This window comes from Haemaphysalis longicornis, unplaced genomic scaffold (genome assembly GCF_048455015.1).
Source record: "Haemaphysalis longicornis isolate Haplotype H1 unplaced genomic scaffold, Haemaphysalis longicornis Haplotype H1 scaffold_9, whole genome shotgun sequence".
NCBI classification, from domain to species: Eukaryota; Metazoa; Arthropoda; class Arachnida; order Ixodida; family Ixodidae; genus Haemaphysalis; species Haemaphysalis longicornis.
In genome coordinates, this window is record NW_027526460.1 from 167,318,517 (window position 1) to 167,339,671 (window position 21,155).

General features: G+C 48.4%; 1 protein-coding gene across 4 annotated transcripts in view; it reads left to right on the forward strand.

Moving 5' to 3' along the window:
* Positions 1 to 21,155, forward strand: part of LOC144151967 (snRNA-activating protein complex subunit 4-like) — a 288,952-nt gene that overhangs the window by 63,471 nt on the left and 204,326 nt on the right. For all 4 annotated transcript variants that reach the window (XR_013319020.1, XM_077683153.1, XM_077683152.1 and 1 more), the window contains exon 5: positions 9,658 to 9,736. Coding sequence is in view for 3 of the 4 variants with exons in the window: in XM_077683153.1 (XP_077539279.1) it covers positions 9,658 to 9,736 (79 nt within the window). In the remaining variant the exon portion in view is untranslated. The remainder of the gene's footprint in view (positions 1 to 9,657; positions 9,737 to 21,155) is intronic.

The following is a 21,155-nucleotide window of genomic DNA, read 5'->3' on the forward strand; positions in this document are numbered from 1 at the left end:
ACGACGAAACAGATTTGTCCGACTCGTTCGCTCCCATGTGGAACCCCATAAAAACACGGCAAAAACACGGTGCAATCTTTGTACATTGGCACGCCCACAGTGTAATACCTGCATCACGTACCACAATTTGGAAACGAAAAACAAATTACAAACAGCAGCACGTGCAAAAACGGATAGTTGCTTTCCCCCCAACTTTTCGGCTTTGTCCAGACTGCTAGGCCACGGAGCGGGACGCGAACGCCTTGCTAATATAGGGTATATATTGTACAACCGGTTTACACTTTTATTTATTTTCGCATTTCAAGCCGCTTAGGTGACTATTTGTTGTACTGCGATCGTGCAGTAAGCGTCGCCCGAGTTTCCACAGTAGCTCACGTCTAGCAATTGCATTTCGTAGACGGAAAAGCGTTCGCAGATGCGTAGTCGTGCTGCTGACCGCTGTGCTTGTTCGCCCAGCGCAAAAAAGTGCTTCCCGCGCCCTAGTTTTACGCTGTACGGTAAAAATATCAGTTGATTTTATTTGCTTAGTACCTATATTGACTTCGCTGACTCTTCTCCCGCTTTCAAGAGGCCTTATATTTTCCTACTGGCGTACCAGTCAGCGAAGCGTCGCATGTGCAGCGCTTGTGTGAAGCGACCTTGACTTGGAGCTAGATACAGTGTACAAACAAACCAAGTAAAGAAAGGCACATTCTTCCATTCACAAACGTGTCCTGGCTTCGTTTCAACTAAGCGAACGAATTGCGACCAAGCAATTTTTTTTTAACCTCCTTGATTGCGACGACCCGCCGGCGGCCGGCGGACGAAACGCTGGGCCGACTGACTCTGTCGGCCGGGGAGCCGTGCAGTAGCGCAGCCGTGGCGCAGCCAATTGCCAGCTCATCCCCTCCTGACGTCACACGAAAACGCCACAGAAAATGGGCGAGCGTAAAGAGAGGAGGACAGCGTTTTCGAATTAGTTTTTCTACTAAATAAAATCGCGTAAACGCGCCTAGAGTGGTCGAAACATGGCCTGGGGACTCCGGACTACAATTTGCGCTAGTAATCCCGCAATGTTTACATATCACTTCAGTGTCCCTTTAAGCCTGGCAAAGTTGCGTTTGTCGTCGTCATAGCAACAGGCTCGCGGGATGGCGAACGCAGACGACGGGAGCAGTGTTTGGAGCCGTACAGCACGGCGGCCTTTGCGCGCTACGTCTCAGCAGCGATGAATTTCACTTCACTTCACAACGAAGAAACGCAAAGTGAGCAAAGAACGAACTGTGGCTCTCGCCAACGCTGAGCGAAGTGGATTTTCCTGGCAGGTCGCCGGCGGCGGCAGCGGCTCGCTTCGCCGATCTCGACGCGACGTACGCGCCGCTGCGGCAGGGGTACGAGTTAAGGCCGCCTCCGACGGTGGACTTTTCAAACTGGCCTAGTCTAAAAACGTTTGTCGTAGCGACTGCGCTGGTTTGCAAGCGTAGCAAGGCAGCCACATACCAAGCGCCTTAAAAATTTGTCCGTTTTATTTGCCCAAATTTGGCCGCCGCAGTTGTAAACAAATAAGCAACGTTGTCTATGGGCTCAAGAAAAATGACCGCACTTCCTCCACACTTTTCGCAATGCATTCGGATGCTAGGGGCCTCTCCTGAGTATTTTTTCCTCCATGGCCTCGAGCTTCGCGATCGCTGCGCCGCCTGCGCCGCTTCTCCGCGGCGCTTACGGGATGTCCGCAGCGCAGTTGATAGCGGGTCACGCAGTGTTTTGGTTCTCTTTCGCTTCTTTTTGCCTTTCCGCGCCCTAAACATGTTGTTATTGTGATGTCTGTAAGCAAATAAAAATAAGCACTTTAAAAAAGAGCTGCGTCCTGATTAGAGTTGTTAGAGTGCTCGAACGCCAACAAGAGCTAACCGGGGACGCGGTACTGCGCGCTTGTTCGCCGCGTCGGCGACGGCAGCGACATATCACCCACTGTCACCTCCGAATATCTCAGGTGCAAGTGAATTCTATTGACGCCTCGTTTACCCTGATATTGGCACAGTGAGAGGTAGGTTTCGTTTTGCAGCGCGGACAATGAATTCGGCCTTGTTTTGAATGTACACGTCGTCCAAAAATATAATTCGTGGAGGTGATTACCTTATACACCTCGAGAAATAGAGGTCACGCGCACATGTTAAGTATATTCCAAGTCTATGGGTCGTTAAATATGAGCCCACTCCCACCTGATAGAACGGACCAAGGAGAGTTAATGAAACCACGGAAAAATAAATGGTCTGCCAAGTCCGGGAGCAATGTAATAGCTCGTGCGAGAATGAAAAAAATTGTGCCCATCTCCCGGCGAGGGGGACTCGAGTAAATGTGTCGCATAGGGGGTGGGTGTATTGCGTTAACGTTTAGTGTTTGGGGAGTTGGTGGTAGTGAATGCGCTCTATCAGCAGCTTCTTGACGTAGTTTGAATGAGTCAAGGATATAAGATGCGTTCGTAGCCTCCCATTCTGTGTCGGCTTTGTGGCGCAGTGGGTAGAGCACCATGTACATCGCGTTCCGTCCGCAGGGTCGAGGGATCGAAACCAGGCGCCGGATAGTATTTTTTTTATATAGTGTAGGTGGAGGGGTGCGGACTACGACTACGGACGTCAACGTGGGTGACATCGTGAGTTACTGAAATGCTCCGCATTTAAAAAAAATGTGCAGCTTCGCAAATCCTGGAGACGTTCGTCTTACCTTAAGCAAGGTTGAACTCACCAGACCAACTAGATGCGAAATGCACTGATGTTTTCCAAGACAGGGAGGAGGAGGAGGGGGCGCTTAACTATCGTTGTGTACAATTGAGGAGCGACATTAAGGAAATACCGTTTTAGTAAATCACACACAAGCTGCGCGTTCACCTTTATTTTGTTTTTCGACTTTAATGAACAGGGGACACGACCGGCTATATCGTGACAGGTGATTACTCGGCGGACACATTTTTTGAAGTTCACAAGCGATAAAAGGTGTAGCGATAAACATTCTGTAGGCTCCCAGTGTCATATGATGATGTTTCGAAAAAGCGCTTAGTCACGGCCGCGTATATAAGCGGAGGATATATGTAACCGATGACTGTTTGGGGAAGCTCATCTCGCGACAAGACGACCCAGCCGTAAATTCTTGGTGATGACTCCCGCATGTAATTTTGCGTTATCAATATTACTTATTGCGTAGAATGTCCGTTATATTAATGCCACATTGGCTTGTTCAGGGTAGTGATCAATATCGGAGACATGAAGCGTAACTGACGGGCTGTCAGGTATGAGTGCTCCGCTAGATTATGAAACCACACGAAACCGATTTACATCGCAGTGTATAGCCGTAGAATGAGAATCTGAACGAACGCACCTTTCGGAGTTACTGTTAGTACATTTCAGGGCAGTGGAATTACAATCAGATCCATGCATGTATGCCAGTTTCGTGACGCCGGCTTGTGACACACACCTGGCGCTTATGCGGGCCGAAGGTACCACAGTAATATCGCGTCAGAAGCAGTTCACTCTCGTAAATGCACCACGTTTGCGAACAGAGTGACTGCTCCACATGAATATGTACTTCCAACGCATACAAACGGAAAATATCAGTCGCGAACGTGCCTCAAAACCAACGGCGACAGTGGTGAGCGGGCCGGCAACTCCCGCGACTGCTTTCGAAACGGGCCACTAGGGGGATTTCAGTGGCGGAAGATCTCTCCACGACATTCGAAACAAAGCAATCAGACACGCGGCGAACCTTTTTGGTGGAAGCAGTGCACTTACGACGGAATGAACGCCTGTATAGGACGAAAAACCACCCGTATTATGCGTAGCATTTTTGCCGAGTGCCCTCCACAGCCAGGACCGCGCAACGCCCTGCACTTCCACAAAATTGCAGATTTCGCGAAAGATCCACCTGTAATCGTTATAATAGCGCACATGGAGATAATTGGTCGAACGAAATTTTGAAAAACTATAAAAATCAGAAAAACAAAATAATTATGAAAAATGGCGAACCATGTAAGGCCCTGCATTTCCACAATAATGCTGATTTCGCGAAAGTTCCACTTCTGTAATCGTAATGATAGCGTAAATGGAGAGAATTGATCGACAGGATTTAGAAAACTCCAAAAAATTAGGATGGAGAAATTCAAACTCAAGACACGCGACATAAGAATGCTACGCATTAGTGGATAATTCTCTGAACTTCTGCAGAGTTTTCTTCGTTTCGAAGACTTTCTCCGCAAGCGCACGATGCGTCCCCCCCGGCAGCTTGCGGCCTGCAGCATGCGGCTGTACGGTACCAACGGCAAAAGATTACTTTTGGCGTTGGTGCAGGCGCCACATTGACAAGCAGGCAACAAACGCTCGTGTGGTAATGCAAGGTGGGACGCAAAGTGGGAGAAGGTGTATTGGCATTCCATCAGGAAACGCCATGTCAGAGAATGACAAGTGGTGCTTTGGGCATGATAAACTGTAAAGCGCGGGAAGGTGCGCACGCGGAAGTAGGATAACACCTCAGTAAAGAATTTCATATTTATATTCCCAGTTGTTCAATTTCGGCGCTTGTAACAAAGCATTGACTTTCAATTCGAAAATATTGGATGGTCCAACTTCGAGCAAAAAATGTCTGACATCCTTCTTGCTTTTGAGGAGAATGCACACGGCCTGGTTTTCACCACAGAAGTCCCAAAACAAGGTGTTATTCAGTTTTTGGATTTGTCGCTGAGGTTTCAGGGTGAGCATGTTTGTTGGACCTATTCCCAAGGTCAAGGAAGCCTGTGTTAAGTTTTTCATCTTGCCACTCGAAGGTGGTAAAGGTGGGTATAGCGGTTAACAGCCTCAATTCGTCGTTAACGAAGTCGTGTATTTCACAGCATGGGTACCAGTTTCGCCTGCCAAGTTACCAGACTAAAACAGGCAGGTTTCCCGGAACATGTGCTTGTTTCTGCGGCTAACAAGGTTTTCTCAAAATGGAAAAATTCCGGAAGATCAAGGCGGGCAAAGGATGAAGCACAGCGTTTTGCGGTTATCCCGTATATGCACGCAATTTCGCATAGGGTGAAAAAGGTAGCTGGGAGGTTCAACGTGGGTGTGGTTTTTCCAGCAAAAAATAAGTTAGAAAAGCTTTGTCCTGCGATCGACAGGAAGTTAAATAGCAAAACAAGTGGGTCTTCGCACAAAAAGGGCTGTGGTGTGAAACACCAGTCACAGTTTGTTGAATGCAAAACCAAAGTTGTGTACTGCATTCCCTTGTCGTGTAAAAAGATATATACTGGACAGACGGGGCGGTGCATTAATGAGCGCTTGCGGGAACATCGCAATACACTAAAGCGCACACCCAAGTTCTATGTTGCGTAGCATTGCTCTAAGCATGGTTGTTACCCCAAGTTTAACCTTACAAGCGTTCTGTTTACACACAATGACACACGCACGAGAGAAATTTGGGAAGCCTTCTTGATAAAAAAGAATTCTGAGTCGTGCATTAGCTCGCCCTCGGTGTCACTGCTGGATAGTGAAGTTGCTTATCTCGACAGTACTTGAGCTTCAGCTATCTGGGCTGTGGAGAGTGTGTATCGCGCGTGGTCTACGTCACGGCTGTGGTTAGTGCGCAGGCCAACTCTTTATGTGTTTTCCTTCTTTTCAATAAACCTTCAGTTGTTAGTAGCGCTCGTGTTGTGTACTCCTCTCTCGTCCCGTTTAATTTGCGCTGGTAAATCATGGAAATTGGATGGTCGCCAGGCAAAAGCCGAAAACCAAAAGATTAAGGTAGTTCCACTCAGCGTGAAAGCTGCCGGAAGTATAAAGAGCAGTGATTCGCCAGAGTGGCTGTGGCGCCGTCTTTCGCTCTTTGCTACCACCCCTCACGCACTTCCTCTCTTGATAAATTTAACAGAGTTGTTCAATGTAATTCAATTTTTCCGCCTTCGCAGTGCTCGCGCACCCTCCACCTGTAACAGCATGTCCGGGAGTTCTGTTCTTTGTGTGCTTGCTTTCATATCTCACTTGCCTTAGCGCCGTTCGGAACGCGTCATCCGATTTCATCCGCGGCCACTTTTAAAGCAAAGCTTTTTACCTCTACCCCCCAAGGGTTCTTTCGCGACCGTTGGTGTCACCCGAAAACTCCAGCGAACAAATAAAAGAATTTACTGGCCCCGCCGGGAATCGAACCTGGAACTAATAGACTAAGAAAGCGAGAGCCCGTTGTCTTACCAATTTAGCTAGGAGCCCAAGCGAGGACCGGGAAGACAGGTGGTGTACTCACCAAGCACATCGATGGGTTTACCCCCTGCGTTCTCGCTGAATGCCACGTGAAAGCGTCACGCGACCACTCACGCCCGTCTAGCGACCCTGTGCGCACCTTGCTCATGTGCTAAGAGTTACAAATAAAGATACTATACTGGCCTCCCTGACATTTAATGCAGTACAGGCGTACAAGCATTTTGAGGGGCTGATTTATATAGGTTTTGTTTCGGGGCTTGGGTGGTGCCGACATTTTGCAATTTAGAAGGAAAGGGTGTACAAGGTGATGGGACGGCACGGGAGGATGTTACACTCTCACTACTAAGTGTAGCAGGGAAGATGTTTTGCTAGATATAGCTGCAAATTTGTCCGAAAACTGAAGTTCTTGCGGCAAGACTGCATAAATCTGCAGTTTAGGAAAAAAAAAGTCACCCCTTTCCCAATTGTCGCTATCTTCAATAGCGAGCACAGGCAGTCTGTTTCACGGTCGTCACATGAGCGGCAATGTCAGTCAGTGTCTAAAGTGCAATGTTGACCGCAGTCCTGAAGGACGTTCCATACGGATACGCAGGACCTGAGTGTGCTAATAATTCGAGTAGCACGGATGGCGGGATAGTTGGTTCACGTATATAATTAGAAAAAAACTTTGCGCTAAAGGACGGGACAAAAGAGAGAACGTCGGTGTCGTTCTCTGCTCTCTTCCGTCCCTCAGGGCAAAGTTATTTTAATTATGGGCCAACCAAGCTGTGCAGCTTTCTTGTAGTGCATAAAAATATCCGTATCTCCAAGGGGGGGGGGGCAGTTGCCCCCCTTCCGGATGCCCATGGGCGGCGGTTTGTTTCTCAGACTTTCTAATAGCATCTCTGGTGACAGACGGTGGGTATTGTTATCGTGTTAGGTCATTAGTTAGTTGTTGACACTTAGAGGCACAGACGGTGGGTATTGTTGTCGTGTTAGGTTATTAGTTAGATGTTGACAGTTAGAGGCAAAATCAGCTGGGTCAGAGCATATCCTTCTAAAACGCAGAGACTGACTGTATGGTATACCAAGTTTAGAGTGTTTAACAAGGTTGCTTTTGAAATGCAAGTATTGATGTCGGTCCGTTGGCTTCCTGTACACTGAGGTCACAAGCTTGTTGTCCGATATCCTCACTGAAACATCGAGAAAGTTAATGGCAGATGCGGAATATGAGTGGGAGAATGAAATGCTCGCGTGGGCGTTGTTGAAAGCGGTGACAAATTTTCGAAGTCCCTGTTCCCGATGGCACCAAATGAGAAAAATATCGTCAATGAACCTTCGATAGAAAAGAGGCTGAAGCGTGCGTTGCTTAGAAATTCACACTCCAATGTGCCCATGAAAATATTAGCATAGTTTTGTCCTATTTTTGTTTCCATCGAGGTCCCATCGGTTTGCACGTAGTGCGTATTGCCGAACTCGAAGTGGTTCACCTCCAAGAGAAGCTTTAGAAGCACGCTGAGAGTTTCACTATCAATTGAATTGTCTTGGGAGGCATCATCGTACGCCTGGATGACAGATCGGATGCCGTCCGAGTGTGGAATATTTGTATATAGCGAGGTGACGTCGAGAGCGACTAGCAGGCTATCTTCCGGTATAACTAGATCAATAATATCAGCCAGAAGAAGGTTTGTATCCTTTACATACGAAGGTAGTGTGGGAGGAATGTCATTGATTAAGCTATCGATAAAACTAGAGATCATTTCTGTCGCCGTCCCTATAACGTAGATGATTGGTCTGCCTGGATTTCCTGCTTTATGTATTTTAGGCAACACAAAAGCGTCCTGGAACTGGACTTTGCTCTCGCTCAACCAGGGGTTCGGAGGGTAGTCATCGATTCCCAGCAAGCCTACTGGAATTACCAGTAGGGTTGGGTGTCTTGACCTGCACTGCGCGTACTAAAAAACCACTCCCCAAACGATTGATTCAACTCATCTGGACACCCCCTCACACTTCAATGGAGGGCAACAAATACGCCCACCCAACAAGCCTGCGCTTTTACTTCCAGTGCTATGGAGCTGCACGAGGACACTCACCCGCTTGTCACGTTCAGGGAGATAACCCAGCATTATCGCCTTCTGAGACTGACCGTACCTTCGCCTTACCCTGACCTTCCCAGAGAACAACAAACTACCCTACGGCTCATACAATCATACAATCCGGGCTCCTTCCCACAGCCTACGCGTCTTCACTTAATGTGTCCGAATCGCTACGACGCTGAATGTAAATTTTGCTCAGAAGTATTGAAAACTCCGCCCCGAAATTCGGGTGTGAGCACCCTCCTCTCTTTCCGTCAAATACGCAACAAGAGCAATGGGAGATGCTGCTCTCCAGGCCCTCTCTTCCTATCCACCTTCAGCGGGTGGACAGAACACAGGCCGCGCGGACTGCATATGGGCCCCACAGAAGAAGGAGTCACTCCCCAGGGCTGCACTATGGGCCGTTCAGAAATCTGCACAGAGTACTCCTTCCTTCTCCTCCTTCTCTGCCGCAAATTTCGTCGCCTCCGTCTGCGGCACAGAGAAGGAAAAGACAGTTCGTCTAACACCAGGTTGGTGTTTACTTTAATTTTATAAAAAAAGTTTCCACTCTTGTGCTACACCAATACTCAACCAAACACCGTTCATGGTTCATGCATTGATTTAACCTTAACATGAATATCTCTTTGAAGTAATAAGTGATGTAGGTATGTGCATTTAACTTCTCTCTGGTTTTGCTATTTGGAGAGCGATGTGAGTGAATGTAAGTGACGTCGCATGGGTAATCCTTATGGGTGTCGTTGACAGCTTTGCTTTCCAACCACATCCGCAGGGTGGATTGGCACGATTTTTTTTTTTCGCTTACTATCGTACGAACCGACCCAACGAGTGTTCTAACTGAATAAACGCGGGGACTGCCGGTTAAGTACATACCTTATTGTGTGGGGCTGCGATAAGAACCGCAACCTACCCGCTGCCCTTCTCCTCCCCTGAGCACTGGGAGAGAGCACTGTCTAGCTCGGACCCTGGCGACCAGCTTTGGTTGGTGAAGAGGACCCAAGAAGCCGGACGGTCAATAAGGACTCTTTCCCAAGGCGAACTGCTTCATATGGACGTTTATTCCTCCTCTTCCTCGCTTCAGATGTACCTGCAGTTTTTTTTTTGCGCCAACTAACGTGGACGTGTGCTCCACGATTTTCGAACTGTTCTGCTTATACGTACTTCTAGTTCAAGTATCCTCTCAACTTTTGACCGCTAGGCTGAATGGGCGGACCTTTGTTGGGGTCCGTGGCGCCGCGTGACTACGGTGGCTAGATAGCGGGACCGGGCTCGAGCTACGGCGGCAAGCCGGGCGCCTGAAGAGCTCCGCAGTTAATCAGCGACAGTACTCCGGCGTCACTAGCTGCGACGCGTAACTTTGTTTCTCACTCATTTCCCAGCGGTCACCTGCGAATGAAGACGAAAGTTCCAAGAAGCGAGGACTAGAACAGGACCCCCACCTGAAGCCACCCAGACCATGTAAGTTGCGGGCACGAAAGTTGCCTTTACAACGATGCACTAAACGTCGTCCATTTCCAAGTTCATGTTCTTTTTTTCTAGAACCGCTTCTCTGCAACGCGCCATGAGAATATGAAGCACACCTTTCATTACCCTCATGCTTGGGGACGTCGCAGGTCCCAGTCATGAAGTTAATTTGTTACTGCCTATTATTAGAGCGAATAGGAATTTTAGTCGACATTCTTCTATCGGTGGGAAATGACGGGACAGGCTAGTAAAGCGATGTTATCCCGAAGCATTCTGCGGTGCATATATAGAATGTGAATTTGCAGAATGTCACTGAATGGAATGTGTGCCCATCAAGAGAGAAAAGAAACGCAGCACGTATGAAGTGCAGTCGGGAAACAGAGGCTTGTATTCGTCCTGCAGCAGCGCACAAGCGTCTTCTAAGCACAATGAATACTTTGGGCTGACAAATGACGAGAAAAGTTGCGCTGACACAGCACTGACAGCTTTTCTGTAAAATGCTTTTAATCGTACGCGTGTCGCGTAATAACTACCGTCATGGGCATTCGGTATATATTGTCGATAGTCCTATAAGCCTACGTTGGGATTGAACTTTGAGATAAAGAATGCCTCTGCCTATCCATCTCATTTCAATGCTTTCGCCCAGGGTAGGAACAACCTCGGACAAATCAATGTACGCCACCACTTTGTCGCACTTCTACGCCGGAAAAAAGCCATGGTGACATTTTAAAACGGTGTATTCGTGGAAGTTAGCTTACTGACAGAGCCAACAACCCTCCAGAACAATGTCATCTGTCATAAAGATGTGTTTCGTGATTCCTTTGACTCGAAGAGAAGCCGCGTGGTGCCTTATTGTATACCCTGCTGCTGTACGGCACAGTTGGCTTTGGAGTTTGTGCTTGTTTTTTGGCTTCGTTAGCCCACGTGCCGATTCCACCGAGGAACAGGCATTGTGTGCCACACCCCGGCGAAACGGAGCACGAGAGTGAAGACGAGTATACAACTGACTCCAGTATGCAGAGCCGAAACCCAAGAATCGTAATGGGGCCGGTTTACGGTCCTTACGGCGGGAACATGGGGAAGTGAACATGCCCAAAGTCGCCTAAATGACGGTCTTCCTAGGGCTGTATGTAATACAGTCACGGCCACTGCGAAAATATTTTGGAGGGAAATATTTGCCTAACTTGACATCAGATCAAGTGAACATTCACTTCGAGCCTCGCGCGTCTTAGTGCAAGCTTCGCCAGTTTTGGCAATGATCAGGCATGTGCCGTCCATCCTTAATTTTTACAGCCCGATTGTGTTCTCGCGCTCTTTCGTTAAAATAGCGACGGGTATTCCCGATGAAAACTTTGTAGTAACGCATTGGGACTGCATAAACAACATCGTGCACTTAGTGTAGTGCGTCTCATGCATCTTTGCGCACTGCTGGAGCCTTCAAATGCCTAAGGGCTGCGTTGAACAGATTTCATACCCAGCCAGTACAATCGAGCTTCGACTGTCAGATTGAACGGCTCGAGAAAGCAGGGTTCTTGTCTTTCATTTTGCGGGGTGTTTGTGAGGCGCTTTTGCAAGATGTGACGCACAAAAAAAGGAGGGCGACCAAGGGTTCACGTCATTCCATACTGGGACCGAGTGTCACATGGCATACAAAAAGTCAAGCACCCCTTCCTTAAAAGAAATACGGTTACTACGGGAAGCTTTCTCCAGTCCAATCGAGTCAAACTCCGAAATTTAAACTGCTTCGGCAGTGCAGTGGTTGCGCGAATAGATAGACGTCCACATCATAACGCGAAGCACACAGCTTCGATTCCGACCACGGGAAGAGTTTTTTTTCTTGAGGCGAATCATGTGCCTTTGTGAAAACAGACTCTGTGGATTTCCTGCCCGCGTTTGAGGCGCGACAATGCTGATTTTCTCTTTGATTTGGACTTTGAAAACATCCAGAGAATGCGTCGTGTTTCAACCATCTTTCACGTCACCTTCGTTCATCACCAGCGTCAGAGAAAGTTTGCTTTCTGGAAGTGGGTCTTGGTCGGAAGTATACACACGACATCAGTGAGACAAAGAAAGCTTCGCTTTAAAAAAAGAAGCGCAGAGATACGGCGTGAATGCTGGTTTTAGCGCACCTGTCAAGTTGCAAAGATTTCCCGATGATGTCGTGCACAAAGGATGAGACGTGGTACACTGAGTGCACAGAAAATGTTCTGTATGAACCAGGGTCTGGAACCGGAACCGAAAAGAACTTAAAACTGGATCAGGACTGGTATTTTCCCCGGAACGAAACCCGAACCCGAACCATTATTTTTTGCGTACGCTTATCCGGAGCCGGAATTGAACCGAAAAAATGGCTACGGCGTAGTTCAGCTAACCTTGGATATGCAAAGCAAAAGCTTGGCCTAGTCTGGTTGAGTCTTGGTTTCGCTCGGTTAACCTTTTGTTTTTGCTCTGTTGCCGAACACTTCTCAAAGCCGTTCGGTTCCATGCAACGCTCACAGAAGGAGGTCGGGCGAACGCGGCAAACGCACCGTTCCTCTTCGTCGGGCGCGAGACGAGTCCCGTTGCCCGAAACGACCCAGCGCCGCATGCATGGGAGGTTGCGGGAGTGGTCGGCTGCCGACGCAGCGGCGGCGGCGGCCACCGCCGCTCTCGTGCTGAGCAAGACGACTGAAAACGTGGCCTTGCGCGCAGCGCCGACAGCGGGCCCGGCGATTCACGCGATGCGCTGCGAGGGTTGTGTCGCCGGGGGTGTGTCTCCGGTCGAAAGGTCACTTTGCGTATCGCCCACGAAATCGCTGGACGAAAGTAGTAAAGCTTTGCGTTAAAAAGAAATAACAGTTACGGTTCGCGACGAAACGGTTCGACCATCGGCTGTTGATAATTCGCGGTCAACAGCATTCACACAGCCCCGCACGGGGCACCTTGATTAATCTTGGTGACGGTACTGGCGATACCGCGGACCCCGAGCCCCCACACTCACGCTGTAACTGACCGTGGTAATGGGTTTTAAGGTGAAGGGTAGAAACCTCAAACGGTGGCCGTCGGAGCCCAGGTCAAGCTCCGGCGGATGGGCTCCCTGTCTGTTCACCAGGCAGGGAGCTCCGGATTTTTTTGACCATCAGGGTAAAGTCAAAGAAGAAAGTACCCCCGTCTCCCTGCTTTTATACTATGATATATGGTTTTACGAGATTTCGGCGCACGATAAAGATCCCCAGGTGGTCAAAATTAATCCGGAGCCCTCCACTACGGCGCGCCTCATCGCCTGCGTTGCGTCGGCGCGTTAAACCCCACAATCAATCAATCAATCGTTTCCAAATTTTCCAAATCCAAAGATCGGCCCCCTAAAAGGGGCCGCACCGAAGTATCCTTTCCTCCGTTGCCAACGACGAGTTTCCCAAAGCCGGACAACTATGCTAGGTTTTAGGTAATTGAATCTGTTGATGCGTCGAACCCCCTTGCCACAAAGTGTCTTCCTGATCTCCAAATTTCTTGAGGGCATTGTTGGTCAGTCCTACAAAGCCAAAAAACTCAGAACAGGAGAAGTTCTTGTAGAAGTGAATAACAAGCAACAAGCTACAAATCTCTTGACTCAAACTCGCATCGCAGATCTCGACATCAGGGTCACACCCCACCGTAGCCTTAATAGTTCCCAGGGTGTGATCTCTGAGTCAGATCTGCTGAATGAAACTGACACCGATCTGTTGGAAGGCCTTAAGGACCAAGGTGTGACAGCAGTGAGGCGTATCATGATTCGCCGAGATAACAAGGAAATCCTAACAAAACATGTAATATTGACTTTCGACCATTCCACAGTTCCTGAATCAGTAAATTTTCCCCGTCATTCATTGCCCCGTCAGGCCATACATCCCCAACCCGCGCCGGTGTTTTAAATGTCAGCGGTTTGGGCATGGCACTACCGCCTGCCGTGGTCGACTAACATACGCCAAGTGTGCACAACACGATCATCCATCTGACAACTGCCCATCGCAAACCCTCATCTGTGCTAACTGCCAGGGACCCCACGGGGCCTACTCTAGAACATGCGAGAAATTCGAACAGGAGAAGGAAATCATCAAGGTGAAAGTCACTGAGAACCTTACCTTCCCAGAGGCGCGAAAGAGGTTCGCCTCTTTCCCCCTGGGGAGGTACGCCGACGCAGCTCGCCGGGGGGCGGAGCGGCGTCTAGTTTCCACAGGGACCCAGTTCAGCGAGTCTGACCTGGTCCCTCCCGCGCCCACCCCCCTTGGGTTGCCTCTGGCAGCCCAACCCGCCACCTCGCCGCTTGCTGAGGCAGCACCGGTTGTGGTGGCAACGTCTTCCGTCGGGACCGGTGCCGCTCCCGCCTCTGTGTCCCCGTCCTCCAGTACGTTGGAGGGTACCGAGGTGATGGACACCACGGGCCCCGCACCGGCTCCCACCACCACCGCACCGCCCGTGCCACCTCTGGCGCCCCGGCCGCCCTCGGCGGTGGCGGCTCAAACGAAGGGCTCCCGAGGGGGGGCCAAGTCCGGGGGGCCCGGTCCGTCGGGCACCCCTCGGACATCCGGCGACGAGATGGATGTCGGGCCGTTCCTGCCTGCAACGCAGCGCAAGGAGCGGCCACCGACTTCCAAGCCTACAGACAGGCCCAAAAAGCCCAATCCCAGAGTAACAGCCCCGAAAGACGACACATGAACACACACACACACACTCCAGTCATTCTTAAATGTAAATAATGGGAACAGACAACATCATTAAATGGAACTGTAGATGCCTTATCAACAATCTAGATGATGTGTACGAGATACTTCATTCACATCAGCCAAGTCTCATGTGTCTTCAGGAAGCACACCTAAATAGTAAACATACTAACTTCTTGAATAGCTACTTGGTTTTTCGAAAAGACAGGCACACTTGCACTTATTCTTCAGGTGGTGTGGCCATAGTAGCCCGAAAATCCTTAGCGTGTCACACCATCCACCTAAACACCATGCTTGCAGCTGTCGCGATTCGAACAATTATTTATGATAGGTTTTGAACGGTATGCTCCCTCTACATCCCTCCGGATTACCAACTATCGAACACTGATTTTGAGGCCCTGATAGATTAACTACCTGAACCGTACTTAGTCTTAGGCGACCTCAATGCACATAATTCAATCTGGGGCTCTTCCCGCACAGATGCCCGAGGTCGCCTAATTGAAAAATTTCTAACATCATCGGGAGCATGCCTTTTTAACAAAAACCAAGCTACATATTATAACATAGGACAAAACAGTTATTCACATCTTGACTTGGCTCTTGGCTCTGCAGTTCTTTTCCCATTTCTTGAGTGGCATGTGGACACAAACCTATATAGTAGTGACCACTTCCCCACCAAATTGACATACATAGGCATAGGCACAGACACTCCCCCCTCTCATAAAAGGTTGAGTGAGGGAAGAGCAAACTGGAGTGCATTCACAGAAACATCTAAACTGCACTACACATCCATAAAACACCTACACGTAGAAGAGGGGACCCTACTGCTCACGGCGCACATCCTCGACGCTGCCGCAAAGTCCATTCTCCAGGCCTCCGGTGCCCCACGCAACCCAAGGAGACCCTGGTGGAACGAGGACTGCAGGCGAGCTCGAGTGGCCCAGAACAAGGCGTGGGGTGTCCTTCGCCGGTACCCCACGTCGGCTAACTTAATTTCTTTTAAAAGAGCAAATGCCTTGGGAAAGCGCGTGCGCCGTGAGGCAAAACGGGATAGTTGGCGCTCCTTCATAACATCCGTAAATTCATACACAGACACACGCAAGGTATGGACACGAATACGTAAACTTAAAGGACAACATACACATAGCCTGCCCTTGGTCAGCACAACTGGGGACACACTAGAAGAAAAGGCTAACACAATTTCACAACACTTTCAACACGTGTCAAGCTCTGCGCACTACACAAACACTTTCCTGAACCATAAAGCCTCTTGTGAGAAGAAGTCCCTACGTGACAACAACAAATCACAGACTTCTTACAACTCCCTGTTTTCACTACATGAGCTGAGGGCTGCTCTAAGCACGTGTAAACCCTCAGCTCCAGGCCCAGATAACATTACATATACAATGATACAGCACTTACACACAGACACTCTTGTAACACTCCTTCACCTTTACAACAAGATATTTCTTTCGGGGCACATTCCAAAGTCTTGGAGGGAGGCCATAGTTGTAGCATTCTTGAAAGAAGGGAAGGAACCTTCCTCTCCTGCTAGCTATCGACCCATTGCCCTGACCAGCTGCCTGTGCACGCTTCTCGAGAAGATGATAAATCGCAGGCTCGTGTACTTCCTTGAGTAGAACGGTCTTCTCGAGAGCTGCCAGGCAGGCTTCAGGGCGGGGCGATCAACGAACGATCAACTCGTAGCTCATGAAACATATATAAAGGATGCCTTTGTGCATAAACAATTTTGTCTTACGGTGTTTTTCGACATAGAGAAAGCCTATGACACCGCTTGGCGGTACGGTATCCTCAGTGACCTAAAGTCAATCGGTGTTGCGGGCAACATGTTGAACATCCTTTGTAGTTATATGTCGGAGAGAACCTTTCGCGTCAGAGTTGGATGTGCACTGTGAAATGTTCACGTGCAAGAAAATGGCGTGCCGCAAGGTGGGAGCTGCACCCTCTTCATAGTAAAAATGAAGTCTCTTGGAAAGGCACTGCCACGTACAATCTCTTATTCTATGTATGTAGATGACGTGCAGATATCCTTTAAATTGTGTAACCTGTCCATCTGCGAACGTCAAGTCCAGCTCGGCGTCAAGAAACTTGCCGGCTGGGCTGACAAAAATGGCTTTAATCTTAATCCCGCAAAGAGCTCTTGTGTTCTGTTCTCCAGGAGGCGTGGCATCCACCCGGACCCAGACATCACACTTGCGAATGTGCCAATTCCTGTGAACAAGGAGCACAAGTTTTTAGGTATTTTATTCGACGAAAAACTTACATTCATGCCACATATCAGACAGCTCAAATGCAAATGCTTAAAAACAATGAATATACTTAAGGTCCTCTCACATAAATCTTATGGGGCCGACAAACAACTCCTGCTGCGCCTGTACACAGCGTTGGTGGGGTCTCGGCTCGACTACGGCAGTGTCGTGTATGGGTGGGCTACAAAAACAGCACTGAAAATGCTCGACCCAGTGCTGCATCTTGGCCTTCGCCTCTCATGTGGCGCATTCCGCACTAGCCCTGTTGAAAGTCTTTATGTCGAGTGCGACAAATGGTGCCTAGGGCATCAGCGGGAGCATGTTGACCTGTTGTATGCATCCAAGATCGTGTCTCTGTCCAACCATCCTTTTAATCCCATCATGAACGATACATCAAATTTACAACTCTTTTTAAACAGGCCATCTATTCCCTTACCGTGCTCTCTCAGAGTCAGAGAGGAGGCTTCTGCACTCAATGTCCCCCTTTCAGACACGCACAAGACACCCATTGATAATTTCATCGCACCACGGAATCTTCGTAATGTAACATGCGACCGGTCATTCACTCTTGTAGAAAAAAATAGGGTACCCAGGAATGCAATTCTGCAGCACTTCCTGTTCCTGCAGGACAAGTACAGGTGCGCAGAATTCTATAGTGACGCGTCCAAAACTGGTTCTACTGTCTCTTGTGCAGCGCACGGACCAAATTTTAGAGTTGTCAAAACAATGAATTTTCACAGCAGTATTTACACGGCAGAAGCGTATGCCATTTTACTCGTGTCAAATCACATCGTCGAACATAAGCTTCCAAAGTCCATCGTCTACACAGATTCTCTAAGCGTTGTGCAGGCATTGTCATCGGGAAGGTCGTCAAAAAACTATGTAATCAATGTTCTTTTAAAGGTCATAATGACTGCATAGGCTCCAGATTTAGAAATAACCATATGCTGGGTACCAGGTCACTGTTGGATCCCTGGCAATGAGACCGCTGATCAAATGGCTGGTGCTGCTGCTCTCATGACCACAGTTGACATAACAACAGTACCTTACACCGACCTAAAGACACACATCAGACGCCAACTTCGTAACACATGGCAACTACACTGGAGTCAACAAACAGACAACAAACTACACGTAATAAAACCACAACTGGGACGCTACATAACTGACTCACACAACAGATACACTGAAGTTTCCCTGGCTAGGCTGCGGATAGGCCACACACATGCGACGCACTCCCACCTGCTCACTGGAACTTCGGGACCCACGTGTAGCAGGTGTGGAAAGGGCCTATCCGTAGTCCACATACTAATCACATGCAGAGCACTTGACACAACACGACACAAAAATTTCCCTGAATTATACAGACGACACATTCCTTTGCACCCATCATATTTTTTAGCCGACGAACCAATGTTTTCTAGTCAGCGTGTTTTTAAGTTTTTAGCTGAGGTGAACTTTCTGCAGCTTTTGTCATATCACTTGTAATCATCCTGGCCCTATACACCAGCCATCTCCATTGTCTTTTGTTTTGCATCACTTTTACTTTTAGTCACATATTCTAGTATTTACAGTCTCATCACAATTCAGTAACTTCTTTTTGGCGCTCTTTGCCCATAGTCGGCCTTGCGCCAATAAAACCCAACTATCATCATCATCATCAGCATTCACACACCTGGGCTCCGCAACTGCTCACGCACGTTCCTTTTAATATCAGCCTCAACACTATCAATGCTCCATTAGTCATTGCAAAATGACCAAAGGTATGTGTACAAATGTTGTAATGGTATGCGGCTGCTGACAGTGCGAGCAGAGCACAAGGCTCAGCAAACGAAGTGTCACCCTCTGGGCAGCCTGCAGACGATATGAATCATCGACTTTGCCATTTCCTGGCTACGACTATTTAGGGACAATCGGGCCGCTGGATTGCTGCACTGCGCAACGGCGAAGGCCAACACGCGACATGTGCATGCTTGTTCCATTTCTGAATGCGCCTTAAAAAGGTCGCACACCTAGAAAGTTCAAATACTTGACAAGTGCGACCCTCAAGAGCTGCTCGGTGGCTGAGCCTTTGGCTATTGACCACAAGGTGCGGGTTCAATCACCGCACCCGGCTGCCTTCGTAGTGACATACAAAAAAACGCAACTTCCATGTGTCGAGATTTATACCCCTGTCACACGACAAACCTAATGTCATTCAAACTGAATGACATTAGCTGTCAAGGACATTCGGTCCGCGGCCGCGCGGGTCTAAACGCGAAACAAATGTCATTTGATTGCAATAAAGATTGACTTTGATAAAGATCCCCAGGTGGTCAAAATTAATCCGGAGCCCTCCACTACGGCGCGCCTCATCGCCTGCGTTGCGTCGGCGCGTTAAACCCTACAATCAATCAAAAGCTTGATTTTGTGCTAGTTGGGTATGCATGACACCTTGAAAAACAGCGGAAAAAACTCGGACGTAGAGAGGTTACACAGACACGAGCGCTGACGAGCAACTGGTGAAATTTTATTAACGTTGGCAATAAATAGAAGAAAAGAAAGGAATCATACGCCAGTACAAACGAGATAAATAAACAGCTTAAAAGCAGCGTCGGGAGTAAAAGTTGATAAAACACACAAATTTCTTTTTATCCGGCCAGAGAAGCAATCTCGCGCTCAAAGAGTGCCACGGAAGGCGAACTCACGCAATCCTCCCCCTTACTGGCTTTGACTGAAGCCTTAAAGATTTCGCGGGATCGGGCATCACGATACCGTTTTAAAATGCGGGTTTCATTGAGCTTGGGGTAGCAATCTTTGCAATTCTTGGAGTGTAAGCTCGTGTCTGTGTAACCTTGTCTGTAACCTGTCTATGTCGTGTCTGTGTAACCTCTTGCAGCTCGTGTCTTTGTAACCTCTGTACGTCCGAGTTTTTTTGCGCTGTTTTTCAAGGTGTCATTTGATTGTGATATCGGTGACGATTAGCGGGCTCGCAAAACCTCAAAATTATATTTCAAGCGCATCTAGAATGTTTTCACGCATAATATTTCATAAAAAAAGGAACAAAGGAATATTTTTTTAAATAAATTTTTTAAATAAACAGGCTTAGGTGACATCAGTAGACATCCCATGCCGAGACAAGACCGCAAAAAATCCGTATCAGGGTAGCGCGCGCACTGGGGACGAGAGTTTCTTTTTTGTTAGTACTTGCTTGTCTTACTTTATTTGAACAACAACACAAAGAAGAAAATACAAGTTTACTGACAGTTTTTAGAAACAGGATTCCTTGGTTTATTACTGAATTTTTGTGCCTAGTGCGCGCCACTGCTGTCGAGGCTACTCATTTGGCCACTAACTGAGGTCGGGGACCTCAGTTAGCCGCTAAATGTCATTCGCCTCAAATGCCATTCGGTATTCTCGTGTAGCGCCGAATGACTGACATTTAGAACGAATGACTTTTGCTCTAAATGTCATTAGATCTGCCGTGTGACAGGCACGGTTAAAATAACCACGCACGGTTAACACGCACGGTTAAAATAACCAGGTGGTCTAACTAGCCCTGCAAGCCAGCAATATGCCGTTTGCCTTTTAGCACAGGGGTAACTTCGAAGGATCAAACAGGCCTGTACTTTTTAAGCAGTGTATTTCCACGAAAAAAAGCAGGAAAGGCCCAACAGGTCTTTTAAATGCATAGCATTTTAGTAACTCACAATGTCACGCGGCGTTGGCGTGCCTTGTCGTAGTTCGCGTGCGCGCATTGTCGTAGTCCGCAGCCAGGACTCTACACTGTAAAAGAAATAAGAGTTTCCGCCGCCCGGTTTCGAACCCATGACGCCGCGGGCGGAACGCAAGGTGCCCGGCGCACTACCGACAGAGCCACGAAACCGACACAGATTTCGTTGCACCGAACGCGCCTTATATCCTTCACTCATTTCTGGTTTGTTTCGAAAGCGCCACACGTTGTCCCGCGCCTCCGAAAGATGGCGAAACGGGTCCCGCGATCGAGAGATACGACTTGCCGGCGCACCCCCACGGAAATGCTGTGCATTTGATCGTGCCCCTCGCGAGGGGGATGTCTTTTGTTTTGGATTTGGTTATACGCATTGTCTTACATTTACCGACATTTAATTTCATCAGTTTAATTATTCCGTGCCGAGTTCTCACATGAAGAATTTCTCCTCTTTTTGCTGCGTTCAGCCATCGGATAAAGTCCAGTTCCAGGACGCTTTTGTGTTGCCTAAAATACATAAAGCAGGAAATCCAGGCAGACCAATCATCTCCGTTATAGGGACGGCGACAGAAATGATCTCTAGTTTTATCGATAGCTTAATCAATGACATTCCTCCCACACTACCTTCGTATGTAAAGGATACAAACCTTCTTCTGGCTGATATTATTGATCTAGTTATACCGGAAGATAGCCTGCTAGTCGCTCTCGACGTCACCTCGCTATATACAAATATTCCACACTCGGACGGCATCCGA